The following is a 10,047-nucleotide window of genomic DNA, read 5'->3' as shown; positions in this document are numbered from 1 at the left end:
TAACCATCGCTCCCTCTACCCAAACAAGCCCTGATATTGAAAAGCCATACAATTATAGTAGAGGCAGCACTTTAATTTGGATGATGGATCTTTTATTTATATCAAAAGATGAAACCTTTGACTGATCTTTAGGTCTAAATTTAAATTTCAATTAGTGGGGACATCAAAGTTGTTTATTAAGGAGATTAAAGTAAAGAAGCACCATCTTTTGAAACATCCATCCCGCCATATTACAGTAGATTGGCCAACTCTCTTGTCACAAACAAGCTGGAAATCAATCTCAGTCAGTCTGCACTCTCATTAGGGCATCAATATTTATTAAATTAATAACAAAACCTAAGCTTCCCAACTGATAGACGTGGCTACTGACCATCGTCTGATGAACCCCATACCCATAGGAATGATAGAGAGAGATGTCCAACTCCAATCAAACCCCAAATCCAGCTGCTGGCCACCAGAAGATAGGAAGCAAGTGTGTCGGCAGCCATGCTGAGTGTTCTGAAGTGGGTGTCTGTTTTTTTTTTCTAACTAATTTATTTATCAAAAGGGGGTGGGGTGCATAGTTAACACCCGGCGTCATTTATTAGAAGGGGGGGGGGGGACAAACCAAGGTCCCAAGGGTAGTTGTCCTCTAATAATATTCCTTTTTATCTTTGATGTTTCAAATTTCAAAAGTTCGAATTTGAGAACAACTCAACTGAACAACCATTTGTTTTGTATTGATGGAGCCAGGAGGGAGGAGGGAGGAGGGAGGGAACCCAAATCCCTGCCTGCCTCTCTGTCCTTCCTTCTGTCATGCACTCATGTTCACGCACAACAGCACAAGCCTCCTTGAAAAAGATGTCTTCTATTTTTGCTTCTCAAAATTGAAAAAAAAAAAAAGAAACCAAGAGTCAAGAGTAACATATTAAATAAATAATTGCTTATCTGCTTCCCAATTGCCAGTTTTGGATTAACATCTTACATGTGGAATCATTACGGAGAAACATGCAGATAATATTGAGTTTAATGTTTTCTTTTTGGCAACTCAAGAATATGTCTGAAATTCTAAACCAGAGTGCCCATCCAAAAATTAAAGGAAAAAAAAAAGGTTCTAAGCCAGGGAATCCTGTTCCAAACCAGCAAAATCCAATTAGAAAATGCCATCAGCAGCCTTTTTCTTTCAAGCTACTCAAGTTACATAAAAACCCTTATTCAGTGTTCACAAATTAAACACATTATTAGTAAATCTTTGAATTTTTACTCCTTACTGATCAAGATAAATTGATGGTGCTGCAGCCAAATCCTTTCAAGGCAAAAAAATGTTACCATCTAACAAATGAACCTGCTAACAGTTAATAAAAAGGGTAAAAAAATAGATTTTAGGCTAAGTTTGAAAAGAAAAAGAGTATAAATGCAAATATATATATAAAATACAAAGTTTCCAACTTAAGCCTTAGTTATGGGGCATTCCGAGAATTGAACTCGGGACCTCTCGCACCCTAAGCGAGAATCATACCACTAGACCAAATGCCCTTTCTACCTACCCTGCTCTTCATTACATCTAATAAACGGGCATGTGCCAAAATCACTTCCCACGAAATAATAAGTTCGAAATTCAAAATTCAAGACCCAAGATTTTAAATGCTATGCAAAACAATAAAAAAAAAGAAGTGACTCAATCTGGGGAGGCATTAGAGGTTTTTTTTCTTTCCTTCATTTTATTATTATTTTTTGCTGAAGATTTAAACTTTAACCGCTATTACCCGTTTGTCTTAGGCATAAAGTTGTTAACATAAACCGGGATTTGTCAAATTGTCATTCCTTGAAAAGTGCATGCCCTAAACAAGAAAGGATGGGCATTTGCCATTCAAAGAATTTGGGGGGTACTTTCAACAGTCTTCATAAAAGAAGAAGAGGACAAGAGTCAAAACACTACTGTTGTCCATTTTCATGGGAATCACAATTGCTGGAAGAATGAAAAACGATCACGTGCATGCAGATTGCAGAGGATTTAAAGTATAACTGCAACCCATCAACTCTCAAAAGAAGGGGCTAACAAGTCAAAACATAAAAGAATATCACCTCTCTTTATGATGCATTTCATCAATATCTTTTGACCACAAGTAAGTCGGCTTTTGGTGATGCTGTGAACTGTGCAGTGAATATCTCCATGGCTCGGTCAGTTAGTTTTCTAGAAAGAAAAAACCTTTCAACTGAAACAATATGCAACAAAGAGTAGAGGAAATTTGGAAATTTGAGAGAGAGAGAGAGAGAGAACCAAACGAAAGAAAGAAAAAACTTAATTTTGATAATCTAACTGTATTCTTTTCTGTGTATATAATTTCTGTTACCAAATAAAGATGAACAAACAAACCCTTTTTAATCTAACTGGTGGAGTGGAATAAACAACGATTCTGAGATGTGGGACTGTTTCTTTCCTTTCTGAATATTACATAGAATAAAAAACCAACCAAAGAATGAAATATCAACAAACATCCCTGACTAGCAAAGAGAAAGAAAATAGAAAAGAATCCCCCCAAAAGAATAAAAGAGGAAGCTCAATTCCATTTAAACACTAGTTACAAAATTGAAAAGAACCCACATTATGTATATATTATAGCAAAACCCCTCAAGTAGACTCTACACAGAGTTACAAATTTTCTCATTTTCTTTCTTCTTTTTTTCTCTACAAGGGTAGAATAAATTCAGAGTTTCTATTCACTAGAAACAGAAGAGAGCATTCTCATCTCCAGAACTTTCTTATGAGAGTTGGAGTGTTTATAGCTCACAAAAGTGGGGCTTTTGGCGGGCCTATACTCGGGAAGCAACCTGCCCGACTTGAATCTCACCCCACATGCATTGCACAGGGTTTTGGGACCCAAAGGTCCTGCCCTCCACTGTGGGGTCTTCTGTGATAGACAATGGGTGCACCTCCTGGGCTGTCCAATGCTACCCTCCACTACGCTGCTCGAGCTGCCTGTTCTGTCCTTGCCCACCATCTTCTCCTCTGCTTTTTCTTCTTCATTTCTGCTGCTGCTGCTGTTCTCTTTTTTGGGTACAATGAGCTCACTGTCGGCCAACCAGTAAGTCTGGTGGAGTAAAGGAGGGTCGGAGGTAGTCACATGGAGAGGTTGGTTTTGTGGGTCTTGGTGAGACCAACTAATTAAAGGGGTGGTTGTGCTCCTTTTTCTTTTGCTTCTGGCCTTGCCTGGAATCACAAACTCTTGTAGACATGGCGTTTGGTGGATCTTTTTTGAGGGTTTGGGTGCTTGGTTTTCTTGGTCTTGGATATTTGTGGGTAGTGGTACGCAGTTCCCAGTGCTGGATAAACAGTCTTCTACAAAGATTGACAGCCATTCCATGCTAACATCACCTTCCTGCATGTAAGAAGACCACACATTCTTCAACAGGCGGAATCACAAAGCAAAAACCTTTAAGAGCCAGCCGACGATAGAAGTTGATAAATAATCTAGACAAATAACGCAAATAGTAGAACATCTACTCTTTCCTTGATAGAAAGAACCAGAGGAAACGAACAGGAAATAAAACCCACTACAAAAGCTTACAAAAGGAAAACAACAGAAGATTCAAAATAACCAGCGAGCGAGAGAGAGAGAGCACTCACAAGTCACAAAAGAAAATTAGAAAACCCGTGTATGAAACGGAAAGGTTAAACCCACAAGTGAAACCTCAAGTAGCAAAAATGAGCTAGACGAAGAAAAACTACTCACTGTATTCTCGCAAGAAAAAAGGTCATCCAGAGAAGTAGAAAAGGCCCCAAGCTTAGGGCAGGCCGGCGAAATAACTTGCTCCGGCGGGAGCTCTGAGGGCAAGCCAGCGGAAACTGACACATTCGGGAAGAAATCCATAGTCAAAAAGATACTGAACTACCAGAAGGAGAAGAAAGAAGGAAGCGGAACAGAAAAACAAGTCCCTCCCACCTATCCAACGCTCTTTATGGCCTCGTTTTCTGTCGGCAGAGTATGCAAAAACAAAACTATCGAAATAATCGGTAAGGACTGCAACCCCACATCTCTCTCTCCCCAAAATTAATATATATATTATATATGCTTCAATTTATACATTTCTGACTTTCCCCAATTTATACATCCCCCCAAGCAATGCTAGTAGACAACGAGTTTATGCAGCTCTTATATTCCCTCACCTTCAGAATTCAAACATGGTGGGGACTGGGGACAGGCGTCACACCCAATTTTGTTTTCTAGTGGGTCCCATCATGTGTGTATTTGGGTGGGCGATGAATTCAAAAGTTGCATAAATTCGTCGTTTACTACAATTCTTTCGCCCCCCTCCCCCTCTCCTCTTCCCTTTGTTTATTATTATACCATGAAATGATTTCCCCCTCTTCATACATTACAATTTACACATATGGATTATGGAATACAAAAATGCGGGACCCACCTGAACTGATGCAACGTTCCAGATGAGCGGTTAACTATGAATTTCTAAGAGATATAAGCCAAAAAAAAAAAGGAAATTATGTGTTTTGGACCGTTGAAATTGAATAGGTGCGGAATTGGTTCAACTATGTGGCTGGCTTATTAGTGGATAACAGACTCCTCTAATGAACACGCAATTCAGCAATTAAGCATCTGACACCCTACTTAATTGCTTATTCACTAAAAAAAAGCTGAAAAGCATTTAGGCTCAGCCAATTCAGCCGTGATCAAATGAACCCATGCGGGATTGGGCAAAATCCCATGTTTTATTTGAGAAATGCCAATAAACAACCACTTCTATTATGCAACTCTCAGTTTTCTTTACCCTAAAACAAGGTGACATCCATTTGTAAATGTGTCTTTTTAAACATGAGCCTTGACTGATGATTAGGGAGTCTTCCTCCTTTATAAATGTGCCCAATCATTCCCATTCTTATCAGTTATCATCTTAGAAATAAATACAGAAATATTATAGAAAAGTGAGCCTGCTTTTGTAGGCTAGTAATTACTTCTCTTCCTCCGAGTCACACTTCTTCTACTGAGTCCCTTGATTGACCCTCTCTTGTATACAATGCTTGGGAGTATAGGTATTTGAGCACAAAAGGATGAATAAAAAAAACGCAAATACGTACGCAATAAGCACTTCTTTTGAGAAAGCCCAGATTTTTGGCTTCTACTTAATGTTTTCTTTTCTTTTTAGTCGGGCTTCTCTAAAATGGGTCTGTTTTGTTGAAAAAGCGTTTATTGGGTTTTTTTTTTCTTATTTTTTTTAACCAAATGCCTATATCGGCCTTTTCTGATGCTTTTGAAATTTTTTAAGCAAGGCTCAAAGTATTGATATATATCATGTCAATGAATTATCGATACAATCCTCCAGAGGTTGTATCGGGTCAGCCACTAGTTCAGAGGGTAACCGAGCTCTAAATCGATCATTCTGAACCAGTTTCGGAAAAAATAAATAAAACTTAAAAAAAATATACCAACACATGGCATATCAGCTTGTATTGATATTTAGAACCTTAATTAAGTGCCTTTCCCACTAAACACTCAAAAAGAGCACTCCCAAAACACGGGCTTACTAAAGAAGCAGCTAAATTGCAAGCACCCAAATTGGGTTTGTATTTCAATTTTCAAATCGCCAAAGTTTTAATCCATCATGAAAAAACAGGGGTGATCAAATGTTTAAACAAATGGTCCATTGATATGGATATCTGGTGTAGACGGTCTTAAAATGGGGTTGGAACTTGTAATGGAATGAAACAGACATTTAAAATGCTTACTGTGGTAGACAAGTGGGCAATGATCCATTGAAAGGAGGGACCCCTGATTGGGACTGGTCGCTTGATAACCATGTGCACTAATTGATCCGTAGTACTTGTTTGAAGAACAACAGTGCAAATTACAAAAAAAAAACAGGACATCACTTCATTCATCTCTTCACTGCACAGGTTGCGGCTAGGGATTGGTTCATCTCGGACACCACTTGATGCATGGTATCTACAGTTCTACTACCAGCTTGGCTTTTGAGAAAGGGGAAAGAAAAAGCTTGTGCGACCGGTAAAACTTTGGGCTGACAGGCTTGTCCACTTCATTTTAGAAATGCCCATATGGTTGAATTCAATTCCAATTCGTTTCTCAGGCTTCAAATGGCCGGGAACCTCTAAACATTTCACATTCTTGTATTTTTCAGGCGGTTCTTCTGATCTTGTCTGCACAAAGTGATGAGAATGAAGATTGGATTTTCCTTGTTGCCGTTGTTTTAATTCCAATAACTGAAATTGTACACGTGGCAACTTGTTTAGGTGCTGAACCCAAAAAAAATGTTGGGGTGTTCTTTCTCCTTCCCCTCCATTTTTAATCCTCGGTTCTTCACCGCATGTTTTCAGAGAAGCCCAAAGCCCTTGTAATAGTTCTACTCTTCTATCATCAATTCATCACCATTATATAAAGGGTAAATTATAAAGACCCCCCCGTGCTATGGGGTCTGTCACAAAGGGCCCCTGTACTATATTTCACAACCAAGACCCTGTTGTACTATGACAGAGACAAAGACCCCTTTAATTAACTTTTCGTTGAAATCTACCGTTATAATATTTTTTAATCTTCATATTACTCTTATCTTGAATCGATTTTTCAGTGGTAAAAATGGGATCCGGGTATCTGTTGTTGCAGTTGACTGGGGCTATTTTCAGATGAGTTTTGGCAGGAAAGCAGACCCCAAATCAGGGAGATGCAGGAGAACGGGTAGAAAGAAATGGAGATGCTCGAAAGAAGCATGCCCAGATTCAGATTCAAAGTACTACGAGAGACATATGCATAGGGGTAGAAACCGTTCAAGAAAATCTGTGGAAGTTATTACGGCGAACACCTCTACAATAATTTCATCAATACCCATAAACCCCTCCGCCATTACCAACAACTCCTCTGCAAATTCCTCTTCTTACTCCCTTCACTCTCTTCATCAGTTGCTGCTGAAACCAATCACCAACACCATTCCAAATCATCTCTTCCTTTATCCCCATTCGTCCTCTTCTAGACCTCCTAGCAATGGGTTCTCGCTTCAAAACAACTCCTGTACCCATTTGTTCTTGGACTCTGGATCTTACTCTCAGGCCAACAAAGATTACAGGTTTGAATAGAATAAAATTACAAAACTAACGGCTCAGTCATCTTGAAAACCCAACAATGGTATGCTAATTTTTCTCTGGTTATCTGAACAAAAAGAACAGGTATTTTCATGGATTGAAGGGGGAGGTGGATGAGCGTTCTTTCTCTTCAGAAACTTCTGGAACTGCTAGGAGTGCACCGGATCCATCGCTTAATAATTCGTGGCGATTTACACCGCTAGCTCAATCCAAACAGAGGAGCTGCGCTGCTTTACAAGGTAACTACTCTCAGCCGCAGTTGCAAAGCCTGACATTTCAAAACAGCAAAAACAGTAGCAAGAGCAGCACTACTTTGTTTTGGGTGCCGATTTCAAATCCGAAAGGCCGCAGAAGATGGAGAGAGAAGAGGAACCCCAACAACCTCTTCGCCACTTCTTCGACGAGTGACCACCAAAGAGCAGAAACTCGTGGCTCGATTTGGAGGACGACCGATCAAACCAGGCCTCATTCTCCACAACCCAGCTCTCGATCTCCACTCCTATGCCATCTCTCGACTTCACAATCTCTAGTTCCTGAACCCAGAATGGTAATTTGATTCCGCCAAGAGAATATTGTAGATATTGTTCCTTCGTATGTATACTATATGGTGAATAATTCATCTAAAATTTCAGAATCAGTTTGTGTCGTTTTACTTCAAAGAATCTTTCGGTTATTTGAGAAACCTATGCATGGGTTCCATGGCATAGTGATGAGGCCTTGGATTTATCATGGTCGAATAATAAGGTTAAGATGGCTCTTATAGAAGAAAGTGCATTTTCCTGTCTGTTGGTCTACTTTGTTACTATTAGCTGCTGTAATGAATGGCTGAGAGGAATGGAAAATAGAGGAAAGCGGGAACAAAAAAGGGAAAGGGGAAGAAGAAAAATCGAAAGAGAGATAGAAATGTAAAGGAATCTGAGGTAGAAGGGAAAATGAACAGTATTTATTTTCTTATAAGAGCCATCTTAACCTTATTGTTCTGTTCGTATGTCGTGAGGACAGGAAAAATGAACAGTATTTATTTTCTAATTTAAAAAATATTAGGGAAGATGGTGTTTACCTCACAGTCATAGTACAGGGAGTCTTGTTGCAAAACAAAGTACAAGGAGTCTTTGTCACAGACCCCAATAATACAGAGTGGTCTTTGTAATTTACCCTTATATAAAAACCGGGATAAGGGTCTTATTATAGACATATTATACTGAAAAAAGAAGAGAAATTTAAAAACCTCGCTGGATCATCACTGCTATGAATAATGCTATTATGTTGAAATTTGCCCATTAATGGAGAGAGGGTGGCAACTGGCATGAGTGGGGCTGTCTCTGTGATGGGGACCATGGGGTCTGGATTCATAATACAGAATCAGGATTCGTAATAGATGTTCTGTCTGTGACGACTAACTAAGACAGTTGGAAGTAAGAAAGAGATTACTTTTCGGTTTCTTCGGTAATCTCCTGCAACACTAAATACTGAAGAGCCGTGGAGAATTTTGCAGATCGCTTGTCAGAATGAAGGATCCCGATCCATCCCCTAAATCCAAAGACTCAATCTAATTACATTCTTTTATAAGTCAAACGAAGAAAAAAGAAACTGGGCGGAATTGGCGAAGTCTGGGAAAAGATTGAGAAGTTGCTAATAAACATGGATGGACTAAGAAAAAATGGGTTGGAGGGTTTTAGGGATTTGGGTTAGGGTTATTAATACATCTTGTAAACTAACCTTCGACGGTAAAAATGGAGGGAATCCATCTATTCTAGATGAACAATAACCTTGGAGTATCGCCATGGTGGGTATCAGATAACAAGAGCCTGCAAGGCTCTCCTGACGCCAAGCTCTCACTGTTACATATAAAGAGCTAAGAATCAGAAGAAAACAACCAAACAGCACTCCATGCATCGAAAATGTAGACTATGGGAACAGAACAGTTACTTGGCATGGGTGATGGCATCCCGGCACAAGGCCAGAGTTCGAACCATGGCAAGGTCTCTTCCTCTTGGATTACTCAGTCTCTCTTTACAATTCCTGCAAGTAGAAGTGTGGATTATTCATCATTTCCTCTATCTCTTAGAGTTTAGAGGTTGGAGCAAAAAAGGCAAAACCAAAACTGGGGTAGTTCGCAGTTCTGAGGAGCACAAACACAAACACATGACTGACTTGACTTGTCATCGAAGAAATCTCCGAAATCATCGATTACAACGGCTGCTGGGTAGGTTCCGAGTTGGTGCAGGTGAAATCCAGCCAAGTACTTGTTGATCCCCTCGTAATCTTCTACATACCTGGCAACGAACAGAAACGCTTGGATAGGTGTAAATTATTAGTAAGGAAAAGGGAATTTCTTGATATCCCAGTGGACAATGCTCTCAGTCACACTCACTTCATCCGTATTCAGTTAAACACATCCGACGAGGCATCGATGCCCTGCAAGCAGCATTCAAAAATGAATTACTGATTACATTACATACAGATACAGGTTAAAATGGAAAGAAAAACAGAGAGAGAGAGAGAGAGAGAGAGAGTAGTAATAAATGTAGAATACCTGGGATAAGTAAGGGGGTTTGGACTCTAACTTGCGGCGGTTGCAGATGAAGACGACATGACGATGGGCAGAGCTAGTGTAAGCGGAATTAAAAGCGAACTGGAAGAGGAGAGATGTCTTCCCGCAGGAGGGAGGCCCTGAAGTGAAAGGAGCATCATTTGGCTGCTGCTGCTGCTGCATTTCTTTTCCTTCTCGATTTGTTGTTTCTTGGATAAGAAAAAGAACCTCCCTACCATTCTCCCAGCAATTTGGTTGTGCACGTTAAGCAGGGTTTGGGGTTTGCCGAATTCACAGGAACTAAAGAACAAATGAACTCCGATTAAGTTACACTAATCTGATTCATTTCAAGTTTTCAACTGTACCAGTAGCACTAGGATTGCAATTTGCAACTTGGGCGGGAGGGAAGTGGTCTTAGTTTTAGAAA

At 39.8% G+C, this 10,047-nt stretch overlaps 2 protein-coding genes, 1 long non-coding RNA gene and 1 other non-coding gene across 5 annotated transcripts; 1 reads left to right on the top strand and 3 right to left on the bottom strand.

Annotated features, from left to right (window-relative positions):
• Positions 1–1,443: 1,443 nt before the first annotated feature.
• TRNAP-AGG (transfer RNA proline (anticodon AGG)) lies at positions 1,444–1,515 on the bottom strand. The gene has a single exon. It is a non-coding gene; the product is annotated as a tRNA-Pro (tRNA).
• Positions 1,516–2,384: 869 nt separating this feature from the next.
• On the bottom strand, positions 2,385–4,005 carry LOC148844498 (GATA transcription factor 7-like). Its single transcript, XM_088953561.1, has 2 exons — positions 3,714–4,005; positions 2,385–3,359 (listed from the first exon to the last, which is right to left on the bottom strand). The coding sequence occupies exons 1-2, from the start codon at positions 3,849–3,851 to the stop codon at positions 2,697–2,699; spliced, it is 801 nt and encodes a 266-aa protein (XP_088809687.1). The 5' UTR covers positions 3,852–4,005; the 3' UTR covers positions 2,385–2,696.
• Positions 4,006–6,353: 2,348 nt separating this feature from the next.
• LOC148844497 (uncharacterized) lies at positions 6,354–7,724 on the top strand. Its single transcript, XM_088953560.1, has 2 exons — positions 6,354–7,071; positions 7,172–7,724. The coding sequence occupies exons 1-2, from the start codon at positions 6,479–6,481 to the stop codon at positions 7,641–7,643; spliced, it is 1,065 nt and encodes a 354-aa protein (XP_088809686.1). The 5' UTR covers positions 6,354–6,478; the 3' UTR covers positions 7,644–7,724.
• A 586-nt stretch (positions 7,725–8,310) lies between these two features.
• LOC148844496 (uncharacterized) lies at positions 8,311–9,954 on the bottom strand. 2 transcript variants are annotated; one of them, XR_016101956.1, is made up of 7 exons: positions 9,624–9,836; positions 9,462–9,505; positions 9,242–9,363; positions 9,017–9,109; positions 8,807–8,925; positions 8,519–8,617; positions 8,311–8,430 (listed from the first exon to the last, which is right to left on the bottom strand). It is a non-coding gene; the product is annotated as an uncharacterized LOC148844496 (long non-coding RNA). The 2 variants fall into 2 exon arrangements; XR_016101955.1 differs by lacking the exon at positions 8,311–8,430 and having other exon boundaries at positions 8,575–8,617; positions 9,225–9,363; positions 9,624–9,954.
• Between the last annotated feature and the right edge of the window lie 93 nt (positions 9,955–10,047).

This window comes from Nelumbo lutea, chromosome 7 (assembly GCF_056320005.1).
Source record: "Nelumbo lutea isolate HS-2025 chromosome 7, American lotus-T2T, whole genome shotgun sequence".
NCBI lineage: Eukaryota > Viridiplantae > Streptophyta > Magnoliopsida > Proteales > Nelumbonaceae > Nelumbo > Nelumbo lutea.
Note: the sequence above shows the minus strand (reverse complement) of the source record. Positions and strands in the feature narration are given on the sequence as shown.